The 16,794-nt window shown below is 47.1% G+C and overlaps 1 protein-coding gene and 1 pseudogene across 1 annotated transcript; one reads left to right on the forward strand and one right to left on the reverse strand.

The window, feature by feature from the left end:
* Positions 1-208: 208 nt before the first annotated feature.
* On the forward strand, positions 209-2,176 carry LOC120707312 (transcription factor MYBS3-like). The gene is made up of 3 exons (XM_039992190.1): positions 209-789; positions 1,223-1,419; positions 1,571-2,176. The coding sequence occupies exons 1-3, from the start codon at positions 432-434 to the stop codon at positions 1,874-1,876; spliced, it is 861 nt and encodes a 286-aa protein (XP_039848124.1). The 5' UTR covers positions 209-431; the 3' UTR covers positions 1,877-2,176.
* A 2,111-nt stretch (positions 2,177-4,287) lies between these two features.
* On the reverse strand, positions 4,288-5,700 carry LOC120709914 (annotated as a pseudogene).
* Between the last annotated feature and the right edge of the window lie 11,094 nt (positions 5,701-16,794).

Genomic DNA, 16,794 nt, shown 5'->3' on the forward strand with positions numbered 1-16,794 from the left:
GTGCCATATTTTATTGATGATTGGCCAATCAAGTTACCACTAAAGTCCAAGCTACACGATCTAGAAGGCGACTGCAAGTAGCCTCACTTTTCTGTGGTTTCCCCTCCAATAGCATGTCCACATCGGCAGCCGGGCATCTCACATCCACCAGAGAAGCAAGCATATTTATAGTGGGGGCGCAGGTGTAATAAGTTCCCAGTGCGAGCTCGCTCCATGCCTCCATCCACCGCCGGTAACTGCTCCCGGGTCCCGGCCGGTAGCAGCAGCAGCAGCAGTGCTACCACTACCACCCACGCTGCCCCGCGCGCCGTGCCCGTGCGTGGTCTGTGCTCCTGTGGACACACTGGCCTCCACCCATCCCTCTCACCGCGCCTCGCCATCCGCGGCAAAGGCCGCGGTGCAGATTCGGCCGGTCGATTTATAGCCACACCATGGCCAGGAAGTGCTCCCACTGTGGCAATCACGGCCACAACTCCAGGACCTGCGGCCTGGGACACAGCAGAGAAACCATGCCCTGCCAAGGAGGCGAAAACGGCGGCGGCGGCGGCGGCGGCGGGCTGAGGCTCTTCGGAGTGCAGGTCCACGCCGGCGGCGGCGCGGCGTCCATGAAGAAGAGCTACAGCATGGACTGCCTGCAGCTCGCGGCGCCTGCTGGCTGCTCCCTCGTCTCGCCGTCGTCCTCGTCCTCGTCCTCGCTGCTGCTGTCGATCGAGGAGGGGTTGGAGAGGGCGGCCACCAACGGATACCTGTCTGATGGAAGTGCCAGAGTTGTGGCAGAGAGGAAGAAAGGTATTGTACGTGAACCCAGCGAGCAACAATTTACAGTTGTCCTTTTAATTTGGTCTGAACTCTGAACAAATGGATATTTTAAATGCCTGATTTTTTTTCTATGAGAAAGAGTGAGGGAGGAGATTTGTTGCTTTGAAATTCAGTAACCTTGGTGTGCCTATTTTTTTTCTTATTATAATCATCAGTCTGACCTAACAAAGTTGCATTATTATCCTCCTTTTTTTTTAAAAAAAAAGGAAGGTTGTGTTATCTTTTCCTGATGCAGCAAGTAATCAGGCAACTAAGAGATATTCCTCTTCCTTTGACTAGCTCAGTGGACAACCTGTCTGTCATCCTGAAATCATTGAACAATTTTTCTGTTGGTAACAGAACAGTGCTGATGTTTCTAGACAAATGTAATGATCACATCTGTGCACATGAACACGCGCGACAGGCGTTCCATGGAGCGAGGAGGAGCACCGGCAGTTCCTAGCCGGCCTGGAGAAGCTGGGCAAGGGCGACTGGCGGGGCATCTCCAGGAACTACGTCACGACGAGGACCCCGACGCAGGTCGCCAGCCATGCCCAGAAGTTCTTCCTCAGGCAGAGCAGCATGGGGAAGAAGAAGCGCCGGTCCAGCCTATTTGACATGGTTAGCACATCTGCATTTCATACAGCGCAGGTGTAGTGTAGTAGACTAGTAGTTCTGCAACGCAAGAACAACGTTTTGCAATTGCCTGAATCATGAGTTCTTGGATTGGATAATCAATTAATCGATCTTGCGTGACTCCATGATGCAACAGGTACCGATCTGTGAGAACAATTCGAGCGTCTCCGATCCGCCGAGAAGCGAGGGCGCCTCGACTTCTCTGTCGCTGAACGTGCCGCGCCACGAACGCGCCGAGAGGAGGACGGCGGCCTTCGACCTGAACTCCACGGAGGAGGAGGACGGCAGGGCCGACGCGTCGTCGGCGTCAGGTGCAGGGACCCGACCGTTCCCGGCGGAGCAGCAGCCTTCTCATCATGGACCTGCTGGGCACGGCCACCACTGCTCTCCGTTGGACCTGGAGCTGGGCATGTCCCTGTCCACCCCATCCGTCGGAACATGACGCGCCTAGTCATCGTCATCCTAGTCATCGTCATGGGCGCACGCAGGTCGTCGCTCCATGTTTCACCAGCGCAAGTTGCCATGGCCGGGCGTGCTGCTGCTGTGTCAGTTCTTGCCAGATGGAGATGAGGCGCTGGGCAACATTAATCGTGAAAAACGTTGTGCAAGCAGCACTAAATGTGGATACCGTAACTTGTGTACTATAATCAGAATCCGTTCTGCTCCTGTATGAAACTGCACATTCCTTGTTCATTATTCGCCTGCGCGCTAGGCTTTATTTGAAATTGTCAGCTCTATCAAATTTCTTGGTCACATGCATGGATCCAATTTGTCTTCCTAAAGTTGCCCTGCCACCCACCATAACAACACAACAAAATGCCTGGCCAGCCAGCTCAACCGAGTGACCCGATTTGCACAAACACGGTACCTCGCCATGCAGCCCCCCGCCGCTCATCGTCATCTCTCATGTGATCTGGCGCCTTCTACCATTCCATAGACACTGGTCACGTATGCTAAGAGCATCTCCAGCAGTTTGGCAAATCGAGTTGCCATTTTTGATTTTTAGCAAAAACGTTAAAAATACCCCTCCAACAGTTTGGCAAATGACTTGGTAATTTTTGGTAATTTGGAAAAAATCAGCCTCCAGCGTGTAAATATACGCGGGCGGCGCGCTGTTGGCATCGTGGTTTCTAGTCAGGTGGGAGGGTGAAAAAAGAAATAAATAACAGAGAAGGGTTCCTGATTTAAGTTTTCAAGAGGTGGAAGGGCATAAATATAATTTTGTTTCTCTCTCAGGGTTCCTGATGTAAGTTAGATCTGAATTTGGCAAGTGAATTATGCCAAACTGTTGGAGATAAGCTCTTTTTTTACTTGACATATTTTTTTAGAAATTGGCAAAACACAAGATATACAAGTAAAATATGGCAAACTCTTGGAGATGCTCTAACACACCATACGACAAGAGAGATTCAATTCAGATGGCCATGGCCAGCAGTATCATTCCGATTGGGGGACCGGCTGCAACGACGATACCTTCCAGATCTACGATACGGTTGGTGCGTGGGCCGGTCGCACGGCCGAATGCGTGTAGTCCAGATTCATTCATGGAGCTGCGGGGTACTCTTGTAGATCTACACGACGCCAAACTGCCAATCAGGTTGCATCAAGTGTGTATGTGGCCAATTTGGGGAGCCCTGCACCAGTCGTTTCATGCCCATGTAGCACCTGGCCACCTGGGGTCCCAACTCCCCAGTGGACAGAGCACCACGCCAACCAAGCTAGCTCCGGTCCACTGCTCCATAGTGCTTTCATGCCCAGCTGCCAAATCGGCTGGCTGCCGTATCCTCGACTCCTTGTGGCATGGATGCTGCGTTTATTTGTTTACAGCACAACTGAGAATCTGAGATGGGATGATAGGATCGGAATATCTCCCTTAAAGATCTTCGTCCTTTTTTTTTGCGGTATTAAAGATCTTCGTCCCTGGCATAATTTTTTTTTTCACTTGCGTTTGGGTGTTTGATACATGCCACTTGGCAGGCAGCAAGGAGCGTCGTGTCCTTGCTAGCACCATGGATAATCAACACCCCCACCCAACAGAAGCCATGTAATGGAAAATGATAAAAATCTGCAGGAGGCTAAAAACTTTTATCACCAACTTATATGGGGAACTAGCTAGTGGCTACTATTAGAATATCTCTTGGCTACGTGTCGGTTAATGGACAATGGATGTTCTATTTCTCTTTTAGATTCGTATATCCTTCTAAGATTTTTTATGTGTCTCATTTAAATTTTAAAACCAATAAGTATTTTGATCCAACTATAAGTAGACCAACTTGTTCTTATTTTAGATCCTAACCCTACTTGTTTTATTCACATTACCTCCCTACTCCATCCTTCCGTGCATGCCCTATATAATGGATGCTTATGAAGCCCTTCTCTTCAGTGGCAGACCCAATAATTGAGGGGGGGGGGGGGCTTATTTCTCTTTCTTCTCCATCCTTGCTCTCTTTTTCTTCTTCTTCCTCTACCTCATCCGTAGCCAAAAAATGTGGGGGGGGGGGGGGCTTTGGGGGGGCTCCATGTGATGCATGGGGGTAGGGGGGCTGGATTGGATCCGCCCCTGCTTCTCTTGCAATAATGCAGCTACCCACAAAAATAACTACAAAGCCTAAAATTGGATATGTTGTATGGTATGTACCCATTATAACTACCAAGTAGTTATATAGTGGGACATTAAGATTAGTCAATTATTACAAACTAGTAAGGGTGCAAGTGCTAACGCTACGGGTAAATTTTAGACATACACCAAACAACACATGATCCATAATCCAAACTGAGAAATATATATTTCACGCAAAGGACATGTAAACATAGAGTTATTATATTGATTACACAACCACACATGGAGTAAAATCACAACTTTATGGGATCATAAGATGATTGAGAATTTTCTGAATGTCTTTGAGGAATATTATCTTTAGCTTCATTCCTTTTAAACTTCAGCAGATCAATTGAAAACCAGATTTAACTGATTCTATTTCTAGAAAACTATTAATCTTCAGCTAGAACCATAAATTTAATTGAATAAAGAATGTGAAGTGTAAGGCAAAACACTTACATGGCACACATATGCTGCTGCAGCCAACTCAGAAAGATAGTCATTTGATCTGCTTAACCACTCTTCACCACCAGTAGCAAACCCTTGCTCACCAGAATAAATACCATTTCCATTTTTAAAGCGCAAACCATTTTGAAAAGAAGCAGCATACTCATTTACATGAGCTCTAGCATCCTCCATTATGGTTTATAGACCCCCCTTGTGTACAGAATTGATACCCTCCTAATCCACATAATTTGCAGCAATATCACTTTGCTTAGCACACTTTCTAATCAACAAATCAGCATCCTCAATAGATATGAAATGAATGACTCGTCCATGCTCATCAAATATTTGACCATCTACAATGTACACAAGTTTATCTACCTCTATTACTAGAGCTCATGTAGTAGCAACCTCGTAGGTGTTGAATATTTCCAAACAAAGATTTTTTTAGTATGCAAGCTCCAACACATACATATGAGGAGGTGTTATAGTAATTGTTGTAATTAAGATATGACATTTTTACATATCTTTCTTATCAAATTATGCACACATTGATGGTAAGAAAACATAAAAAATTAAAAAGTAAGAAAATAACATACTTGCAATTTAACACTTCTCTTGAACTCAAGAATCTCATGTTGCTGACAACAACTACGCTATCTTTGTCAGGCCTCTCTCGTATCCGTGAAACATCTATTTTCTTAACTTCACCACTGGATCCATAGTCAATACCATTAACCACCCCACTTTTCCGCCAAAGGAAGATACATAGATTGAATACTATCATTGCAGGACCTCATGGCAAGTTCACCAGAACTAATAAGTACAAAAAAATAGAGCAAGGAAATGATCACAAATAGTACGCATGAACTTATTTGTGAATCATATGGTTTCACTTTGGGTTGACTTTATTATGTCATAACAAAAGTAAGGAAAGAAAATTGGCGTTATCTTTTTTATGAAGAGCTATTTATAACCACTGAAAGTTGCACATATGATATGCTACAAAAAATAATATAATAATGAGATAAAAACTAGATATTCAAAAGCCCAGTTTCTTAAACATATTCACCTTAGCAACGAGGAAGTTGCCACTTGATTGCAACGTTATCCACAAGACCATGCTAGCGTCCAATAACACCATGTCTACAGAGATTTAACATTGGAGGACCAGGAGAAAGTTTTACTTCTATTGTCAACCATATTCTACCAGCTGCCTCCATTGCACAAACTGAGAGTATACTTCGCCTTCTTCCCTCAAAAGCATCGATGCTTTCTATCCTTATTACTTGGTAATGTTGATTTTCTTATTGGGTCTCCAATTCAAATTGTTAAGAGGTCTGGATGAAGCAATTGTCCTACTGTTGTCGGTCGAAACCCACCGGCGAGCAGCGACATGCAACACGAAGAGCCGGGAGGTCGCCGGGGCGCTGGCAGGCACTGCTCCCTCGTCGACGGCCCACAATTCCGTCACGCGCTCGGAGATTCCGTAGAAAGTCGGGCGTGCCACCAGATCTATACCCGATCAGGAAGGTGCGAATGTGTTTGTAACGATCTGCCTGCATGCACAAACACGTGGAAACATAAGTCCGAGCCATGGTCGGCTCCCCGGGATGACTCTTGCATCGGCTTTAAAGAGCCGATCGAGTCCCGGTGTCAGATTGGATCTGTTTGCATCCGGATATTGATAAATAAAGCAAATAACTGTAAAGCTGCTTCAATTAAATCTAACTAATCTAATCCACGACGGTAAAAGCTTCATTGTTAGATCGGAACATCCTACACGTGACTGGGCCTAATGAACATAACAGATAACTAAACCATAACCCAAAACAGAGGGCTAAGAACTAGCAAGAGCCGATTCCCGGAACAATCCCTATTAAGGCTAAGATAAAGCATATAGTACACCACCGGATCATCCAACCCGTTTGCAAGGCCTAACCTAGCAGATATTACACCAACTCTTAGAGATAAGAGCAAACCGTAACAGATTAGATCTACTAGACATAAAAGAAGCAGGGTGTTGTCTCTGTGCAACTAATTCTATGCAACAAGAACTAGCATAAGATTGAAACGTGACTGCGTAAAGACAACATGATGTTCGTAGATGATAAGAAACAAAACACGACAGATCTACTAAAAGCCATGCTACGAACATCAAGATAACTAGCATTACTCGCCATAAAAAACACTTCAGTATGAGTAATACCAAGGTAAAAACAAGAACAACGCTGCCCTGATCACAAGAAGCGATCAGGGCAGCATGGCGCTTACTTGGATGAAACCCTAAGGTTAGGGGTGGCGATGCGCCGAGATTGTTGTTTGCGAGACGTGATGACGTTCTTTTCATAAATAACATAGGGTACATATTTATAGTCCGGAGACTTGGGAAACAATCTAAACTAATCTTGTCTCGATCGGACTCTATCTCTAATCTTGAATTAAATCTAAAGATACATGGCCCATGTGGCCCAAATGCTCACGCAGGAGCTGATTTACAAGCCTTCTTAATCTTCTGCTTTAAGCCCATCTTGCTTTCGGCCCATGGCGATAACACATGCCCCCTGGTTTTGGCAATGATAGTTCCAAAACCACTCCGTCGCTTCATCTTCCCGTTAATGCTCATTAAAACACACTGCAACCACCAAGGAAGACGCAACGTCTCTGCAACTGGCTCCTCGTAGAATGTGAAACTGCCGATCCATCTTCCATCTTTTCACTATTTAATCTCACCCCGAATCGGCTCTTCTTCACAGCAAACTCCTTCTTCCTCCCAAAGCCAAGTAGCGCAGAAAACCCCAGTCCTCCAGCACCAGTAGCCATGGCGATCTCCTCTTCCTCTGGCTCCAACTCCTTCGGAGATTCCTCCTCTTCCTCTTCTCCTATTTCTTCCTCTTTTTCCCTCTCCGCCTCCTCCATCAACTCTATCCCAGAGAGTCGGGAGCCGACACCGGAGTGGGACCCAATAGCAGCGTATGAAGCGCTGGCTCCTCTGCACTGGGATGTAGAGGAGTTCAACTTCGGGGTCGTCTCCGAGGAGGACGAGCCCGAAACTGAAGGAGAGGAAGACCTCCAGTTCCTATTCCAATAGAAACTGAAGAGCAACGAAGACGACGGCTTTTCTTGGGAGGGAGCCGACTCCTCCGAAGAGATCGACTCCTCCTCCAGCGACGACATGGTGGCAGGAGGAAACCCCCACCAATTCCTCCAAGCTCCCACAGAGGGAAGCGAAGAAGGAAGCAGCAGCGGCGGACGAAGTAGCAGCGGTGCCGATGACGACGGCAACAGCGGCAGCGATGACGACGGCAACAGCGGCAGCGACGACGATGATGACGACGGCGGAGACACACCGGTGCGAAGCCCCAAGCGCCGTAGGCACTCAGATACCTACGACTGGTAGATGTATGTAGCATCGTAGGGGTAGGATCACAAAGCCGAAGGATTAATTCCTTTGTAACAATCGGCTTTTCCTTGTAAGGAACCTTTCTTTTAATGAAATCGATTTCCCTTTAATTCCATGTGTCCGATTTACTTTCCAAAAAGCCGATGGCAACGCATCAGGCTTCTATAAATATCCAAGAGCCGACGAAATTCAAACTAGAAGCAACCCGCATAAGAATAGAGTATAACTTCCACCTTGAACCGAACTCGAAACAAGCTCTCAAATCCGAACGAAATTCGAAAACCCAGCTCTACAAATTCAAGCAAGAACTCTCCAAGCATCCGGAATTCGAATCAGACCCTACAGCAACCAATCCCAAGTCAACAGATCTGAACCATGGCAGACTCTGCAGCTCAGATAACAAACTCTGCAATCGATGATGCGGCAATCTGCGGCCTGAAGGTAATATTCGGCCTAATCCTTTAGTTTTTCTTCAGCTCATCAAGCCTCTGAAACATTAAACTCTGAAACCTAACACCATATGCATACTTCTAAATTTCTGAACTTCAGGTGTCAGACATTCTTCTGCCGCATCCTTCCAACCCAAAATCTTTCTGTCTTGGCCCACGAACCCATGAAAACCCCATAGATTTGATCTCTTGTGAAGCAAATAGGATCCATTTTGTGAGTCAAAACATCGATCTGAACCTCTGGGCCGACTGCTTAAGAGCCTGGCCTAATCCCCCTGAGAGCTGGATTACATGGTATAGCAGAGTAGCAAAAACTTATATGTCCTTGTGGCAGGATTTGAACATAGCCGATGCACTTAGCTTATCACTATCACCCCTTGACAAAGATGAAAATCTTCTGAAAACCATTGGCTATTTTTGGTCTGATGCTCTGAACTGCTTCTTCTTTGGTCATGGACCCATGACTCCCACTCTGCTAGATGTCACCATGATCACTGGCCTAGACATTAGATCTCCTAATCCAGCTGCTCACAAAATGGCAAAAGTCCCCTTCAAACTTTCTTCCAAGATTAACTGCACAAACTGGGGCACTTACATGAATCAGCACATAAAAACAAAAGGTCCAGTTACTGATAAGGAACACACAGCCTTCTTAAATCTTTGGCTAGAGCACTTCATCTTCTGTGGTCATTCTTTAGCTCCAACTAAGAACTATCTTCCCTTGGCCTATCACCTGGCCCATGGCAATCACACCGGCCTAGGCAAACTTTTCCTTGGAGAAACATACAGATATCTCCATTTGATGACATCTAACCTGCTTAACCAAAAGAAACTGAGAACTGGAGGCACTTGGTGGTTTATTCAGTTGTGGGCACAACTGTACTTTCAACACCAGATTCCGAACTTCCAAGGCCTGACCAAGAACTCTTTTCCTGATGAGAGTGGCAAACCAATTAGATGTACTAGCTGTGGCCAAGCTTTATTCAGTCTTCCTGGCAGTAAACTGAATTCAACAGATGCAGCAAACTGGTTCAGAGTCTTCTACAAAGGCTTAGAGAATCCCCTCTATTTCCCATTTACTGAATCTGAATCCTTTGAGAACCCAACTGCCTTCAGACTAGATAGCTTTGCCGATGACGACAGCACTCGGCATCTATATTCCCTGATAATTCGACCTGGTTTCCTTCCTGTTGGCATGAGTACCTCTAATAGAATTATCAAGCCAGGTTATGAAACCTACCAGCCAGTCATAGCAGCTCGGCAATTCGGCTTAGTACAAGTCCCTCCCCACTTCCATATTCACCACTTGGTGGAGAGTAGAGCCGATCTGCCTGACAGTCTCACCAGTTCAAGATGCTACAGCATGTTCGATGACCTCCACATTCCAATACCAGCCGATCTGTCCTTCACCTCCTCATCAATCGACTTCAGCACATGGTGGGAAATATGGAAAACTCATGTATTCAGGAAAGCTCTAGGTCCCCGACTGCAGCAAATTGATCCTGAATATATAATGCCCGAGGAAGAGGTACTGAATATATGCACTTTATTCCTTCCAAGTCCTCTATCCCTCTCTCTTGGCTAATCCTGCTCAACCTGTTAGCAGCAACAGGATGGTCCAGAACCTACGACCAGCAACGGGGAGCCATTCCACTTTCTTCCAACCGCCCCTGATGTACTCTTCTGCAAGGGATCACCAACAATGAAGAAAGTGATAATGACCATTCAGCCAGACTTACTTCAGTCGGCTTCCAAATGAAGACAAACTTCTACAAGCGTTGCCCCCCGAGTCTTGACCAAGAAAAGGAAGATGATCACGAGGCGAGTGATCAAGAAATCAGCACTAGCTTCCCCGAGTCCATCAGAGTCCAACACCAACCAGGTAACTCATCTTTCTAAAACTTCTCCTTTATTGCATACACATGTACTCTGGTTGACTGTAGTTTTATTTCCAGGACGCAACTGAAGACATCCCTGAAACTGACACTTCAAATGCTCTGACGGATGTGCATGACGAACAGGCTAACACAGTCGAAGCCCCTGTTGTCTCCTCCAATCCAACCGGATCGGCTACACCTGAACCGATCATCACTCCTTGTTCAGAACAGATAACTTTTATGAGAACCGTTTCTGAACCAGCCGATAGCTTCATAAATGCATCTTGCTCTAACTCCAGATATGTCCATAGGGCTTTGATATTTCAGGTTTGCTTTCCTTTGACCCGGCATCAATGGGTCTGACTGCCCCTGGAGCAAAAGCACCATCCTTGCAGCAATCGGCTATCTTGGCACATCAGCTTCAGCTCATCAATGATTTACTATTTGCTCCGATCACTGCTCTAGTTGATGATTCCAGTAGGATAAAAGAAATTCTTGAACAGATAGAAACCCAGCTTCCAGAATCACTTCAAGTCAAACTTTGGCCAGCCGGCCATCTCCTTTTCTTCCGGGCAGAGGTGAAGGCAGCTCAATAAAGAATAGAAGCACGTCGTACTCAAGTCTCTCAGAAAGCTGACATAGCTCAAAAGTGCCAAGCCCTCAACCAAAAGAAAGCAACTCTGGATGCTAAAGCTGATATCTCCGAGAACACAAGACGACTCAACCTCTTGGAAAAGGAGCTGATGGAACTTGAAGAAAAGGTCCGCACTACCCAAAGACTAATCCAAGAGGAGAAAGCTTCGATCGCAAACTCCAAGCAGGAAGCCCAAGAAATGACTGAACAAATACAGGCGGAGTTTGCAGAGATAAGCACCTTGAGTCGGCAGATAATATCAAGCAGCGACAAGAACGACGAAGCAATCATAGCACGAGCAGATGCTGTACGTGCAAAAGCCATCCAAGCGATAGAAGAATTCCTGAACTAGTAGAACTATTCAGAAAACATTTGATGTCGCCTGTTAAAACCTGAAACTTGTACTCATTTAAAAACACCTTAAGTCTATGGTCACACATCGGCTGTCTTGCTTCTCATATGTATTTTTACTAGCCAACTCAATGTGTTGGCCCCTTCTCTCTCTTTTTTTACTGGCCAACTCAACTTGTTGGCCCCTTTTTTTTACTGGCCAACTCAACGTGTTGGCCTTTCTAGGTAGAGCCAGATGGATCTCATCGGCTCTTGTTACTTGCTTTCCCACATGCTCAGGAAATACTTCTTGAGGTGTTGACCATTGACAGCAACAGGAAACTTGACGCCATCCAATTCCTCGAGCATGTATGCATTCCCAGGCAAAACCTGATCAACCTTGTACGGCCCGTGCCAAGTTGGAGACCATTTACCAAACTTTTTATCTTTAGTTCCTAATGGCAATACTGCCTCCCAAACCAAGTCTCCAACCTGGAAATTCTTTGGCTTGACCTTCTTGTTGTACGCACGAGCAACTTTAGCCTTGTTTTCCTTAATCTTCTCCAATGACCAAAGTCTTAGCTCTGTCAGGTCCTCCACATTGTCATTCATCAAGGCTGCATACTGTTCAGCTGATATATCATTCTGAAACTCGACACGCCTTGATCCAGCCGTAATCTCCCATGGCAGCACATCATCTTGGCCGTAGACTAAATGGTACGGCGATGTCTTGGTGGACCCGTGACATGAAATACGATATGCCCACAAAGCCTCTGATAAAACTTCATGCCAGCGCCTAGGATATTCATCGATCTTTCTCTTTATGAGTTTGATGAGGCTCTGGTTGGATGCTTCAGCTTGTCCATTAGCCTGGGCATAATATGGAGACGATCTGATCAGCTTAATCCCCATGTCATCGGCCTACTTTCTGAATTCCTCTGATATAAAGACCGATCCTCCATCGGTCGTAATGGTCTGAGGGATCCCAAATCTGTGAATGATGTGCTCTTTGACAAAGATGATCACATCTTTTGACGCTACTGACCTCATGGGCACTGCCTCTACCCATTTTGTGAAATAATCTGTAGCAGCTAAGACCCATTGGTGACCCTTGCTAGACGACGGTTGATTTGACCAATCATGTCCATGGCCCAACCCCTGAATGGTCACGGCTTGATGATAGGATTCATTACTGATGCTGGCACTATCTGAATTTTGCCAAATCTCTGACATGCCTGACATCCTTTGTAATATTTGAAGCAATCTTCAAGCATGGTGGGCTAGTAATAACCCGATCGCCTAATCAGCCATTTCATCTTATGAGCTGATTGATGAGTACCGCAGGCTCCTTCATGAACCTCATGCAAGAGCCGATTCGAATCTGAAGGTCCCAGACATTTGAGCAATAGTCATTCCAAGGTCCTGTAGAACATGTCATCCCCTATCAGAACATACTTCATAGCCTTGAGTCTTATCCTCCTGGGTGCCCCCTGAGTTGAATCCTTCAAGTAATTGAAGATATCGGCTCTCCAGTCTCCGGGTTCTAGAAACTGAACCTCCACATCGACTCCATCGGCCGTTTCCTTGTACCCAGAAGCCATCTGTGCCAAATCATTGGCTTCATTGTTCAGAGTCCTACGTATCCAGTGGAAATTAATGTACCTGAATTGTGACATCAACTCTCGGCACTGCATCCATATCGGAAAAAGAGCCTCTCTCTCACATCTATATTCTTCCGTGAGCTGAGAAATCACCAGCTTTGAATCTCCAAAAATTTCCACTGCTTCTGCACCAGCTTCGAGGAGCAGTTCCATCCCTTTGCGAACGGCTTCATATTCCACCAAATTATTGGTGCATGGGGCAGTCATCCTGATGGAAAAGGAGTAAGTCGCCCCTCGAGGTGACACCAACAGAATTCCCACACCGCACCCATCATCACAAGCCGATCCGTCAAAAAACATGGCCCAAGCACGAATGAATAGTGCAACAACATCAGTGCTGATCCTGTCTGCAACAAGATCCGCCAGTGCCTGTCCTTTGACTGCTTTTGCAGGCTAATACCGAATATCGAACTCTGACAATGCAAACATCCATTTTCTAAGCCGGCCTTTCAGGACAGGAGCCGACAGCATGTGCTTTATGACATCCGATTTGCATATGACAATTGTTTCCGCCGAGAGCAAAATATGACGAAGCTTTGTACATGTAAAGAATAAGCAAAGGCAAAGCTTCTCGATTTCAGGATACCTGGTCTCGGCGTCTAACATGCGCCTGCTGAGGTAGAAAACCACCCTCTCCTGGCCGTTTTGCTTCTGAACCAATACTGAAGCAATGGAAGTGTCACCCACGGACAGGTACACATAGAACGACCTATCGTGCTGAGGAGGAACCAACACTGGAGGCTTTGACAAATATTCTTTGATTTCATCGAAAGCTTGCTGCTGTTCTGCCCCCCAGGGAAACTCATCATCGGATTTGATCTTCACCAAACCCATGAACGGTTCGATGCGCCCAGACAGATTAGAAATAAATCGTCTGACAAAATTAATTTTACCGATGAGCTTCTGCAACTCTTTCTTCGTAGTAGGTGGCTTCATCGTCTTCACAGCTTCTTGACTCTTCAGGCCGATCTCGATTCCCCATTCATGCACCAGGAATCCCAGAAATTGACCGGCCGATACGCCAAAAGCGCACTTCTTTGGGTTCATCTTGAGCCCAAACCTTCGAGTCCACTCCAAACTTGACGCAGATCTTCTAGGTGCTCCCCAGCTGATTTGGATTTGACCACGACATCATCAATATAAATTTCTACCAATTTGCCGATGAGATCATGAAAAATGTAATTCATAGCACGTTGGTACGTTGCACCGGCATTCTTCAGTCCAAAGGTCATAACCAAATATTCGAACAAGCCGACTGCGCCTGGTACTCTAAACGCGGTCTTGTTCACGTCTTTTGGGGCCATGAAGATCTGGTTGTACCCGGCATTACCATCCATAAAGCTCATCATTTTGTGGCCAGCGCTGCGTTGATCAATGTCTCTGCAACAGGCATCGGGTATTTGTCCTTTGGCGTCGCTCTGTTGAGATCTCTAAAATCGACGCAGACACGCCATCGGCCATCCTTCTTTTGCACCAGTACCACGCTAGAGATCCATTCTGCATACCGGCACGGCCTGATGAACCCAGCATCCAACATCTTCTCCACCTCTTTCTTGACTTCCTCTAGGACTTCGGCCTTCATCTGACGTGCTCGTTGCTGAAACGGCCGAAACCCTTTCTTGAGCTAGAGCCGATGCTCGATGATGCTTCTATCTAGACCGGGCATCTCAGTGTAGTCCCATGCAAAACAATCCCGGTACTCTTTCAGCAGTGCAATCATCTCCTCACGTAAGACCGGATCCAACTTCTTGCTGATAAATGTCGGCCGTGGCTTATCCCCAGGACCGATGTCAACCTCTTCCAAATCGTCAGCTGACGTGAACCCGTATCCTAGCTTGCCGTCGTCTGAAAAGCCAGCTGCGAACGCAGGCGAGTCTTCGTTATCGACAAGGTCGGCAGCAAACACAGGGAGATGACAAGAAAAATTATTTGGCCAACCGCACGGGCTGGCCGCTTCTACACTTCCATTATCATTCGTAACCAAATAGTCGATGAGTGGCCAACTGCCAGAGCAGGCCATCGTATGTACATGATGTAAGAATTCCGACCCCAAACAGGATTTTTCTATTTTTTGGGGCCGGTCGCTGGGACCGGCCTCTCTATCTCTATTACACCCCATAGCATGCCAGGATGCGTCTACTCTGTGAGGCCAGTGGATAAGACCAGCCTCAGTCCGTTTTTTGTCGCTTCGATCCGATCACAATCTTCCAAGGCGATCCCTGAGATCGGCTCTTGTCCTTCCGCATCCCAGGCATTCATGTCTGCGAGCGAGACCTCGCTGGAGTCATCTGCACGGACCACCTCCACTTCATCGCCATCCTATTGGACGAGATACTGGTGCATTGTGTAAGGGATACAACAGTTGGCATGAATCCAATCCCTCCCAAGCAATACCGTGTAAGTACTCTTGCTGTTGACGATGAAGAACGAAGTCGGAATCGTCTTGCGGCCCACTGTCAACTCCACATTAAGAACCCCCATTGCCTCTGATGGTTGTCCGTTGAAGTCATTGAGCATCACATTGGTCTTGATTAGGTCGGCAGAAGAACGCCCCAACCGGCGCAGCACTGAATATGGCATCAGGTTGACTGCAGCATCGGTGTCAACCAGCATTCTGTTAACGGGTTTGCCGTTGACGAAGCCCTTGAGATACAGCCCCTTCAAATGTTTGTAGCTTTTTTCCTTTGGCTTCTCGAAGATGATCGGCTGGGGACCAAGATCCAACTGTGCAACAGGCAAATTCTCTGGTTGGGGTGCCCGAAACTCTGATGGGAGCACGAACACCATGTTCACATCAGCCGATGGCTTCTCATCGGCTTTTGTCTGCTTGGGGCGCCACTCTTTTCTTGGAGGGCGCCTTTCCACCCTTCGCGGTCGCCTGACTTGATCCGTGAGATCCGGACATGCCTTCCTCAGCACGTCGAGGTACTTTGCTTCTGCTTCTTCGAGATTGCGCAAGCGCTGCACTCTGCGCTTCTGCAAGCGATTAAGCCCGTCAGGACACCACCGTGGGCGATGACACTTGTCTTCTTCTTCTGGCTCGGAATCACCCCCGGATGGCCGCCTCACACGGTCATCATGACGTGTTCTGGGCCCTAAGCGCTGGAACACCGATGTCTCGTCCTGCTGGCGTCCTCGAGGCCTGCACTCCCAGCAATCATCTATAGTAGGCAATCGGCTCATGCCGGAATTCCAACAGTACCTGAAGAACGGGCAATGCCAGTGGTCGCGTATAGCCTGGCGTCTCCCCAGTGTCCTTCCTGTGCGGTGCTCGTACTCATCTTCCTCCGATTCGTATCGGCGGCGCAACTTGTACTGGTACTGGTACTTTTCCAGAAGCCGATTGGAAGCAGGAAACTGATTACGGATGTGACGCACTTGCTCTTCAGTAATATGCTGTCGCCCTGGCTCATTCTGATCATGGGGCCGTTTGCTAGAAACGGCCTCTCTCCTTTGCTCAACACGACGGCGTACAGTCCCCGCCATGTTGATCTGGAATGAAAAATTCTGGCCCGTAGGAGTGAAGTTTGACAACTCTACCACGTTGACTTGCGGGAAGGGCTTCGTGTCAACCTTTATCGTGTGTTGGGCCAGGATTAATCGGCCTTGCTCGATAGCCGATTGAATCTGACGACGCAGCTCCTTGCATTCACCCGTGGCATGAGTGAACGAGTGGTGCTATTTGCAGTACAGTCTTTCCTGCAGCTCTTGTGCCGTCGGTAGCTTGTGATTCTCTGGGAGCTTTAACTGCTTCTCCTTGAGGAGCAGATCAAATATCTGCTCTGCTTTGGTCACGTCGAAGTCGAAGCCCTTCACAAGCCCCTGTTGTTTGACCCACTTGCACGGGACAGGGTTTGCCCCCCCGAGTCCACTCTGCCACGGCCACTTCTTGCTCCTCGCCTGAGTCATCAGATTCATCCGCCTGGGCCATGTTTACATGGTGCTTGAACTTGTCCTGGTACA

The sequence above is a fragment of the Panicum virgatum genome, chromosome 5K (genome assembly GCF_016808335.1).
Source record: "Panicum virgatum strain AP13 chromosome 5K, P.virgatum_v5, whole genome shotgun sequence".
NCBI classification, from domain to species: Eukaryota; Viridiplantae; Streptophyta; class Magnoliopsida; order Poales; family Poaceae; genus Panicum; species Panicum virgatum.

Coding starts and splice junctions, on each gene's coding strand:
- LOC120707312 (XM_039992190.1), top strand. CDS start 432: ATGGCCAGGAAGTGCTCCCACTGTGGCAATCACGGCCACAACTCCAGG. Junction 790..1,222: donor TGTGGCAGAGAGGAAGAAAG/GTATTGTACGTG, acceptor CACGCGCGACAG/GCGTTCCATGGAGCGAGGAG. Junction 1,420..1,570: donor GGTCCAGCCTATTTGACATG/GTTAGCACATCT, acceptor ATGATGCAACAG/GTACCGATCTGTGAGAACAA.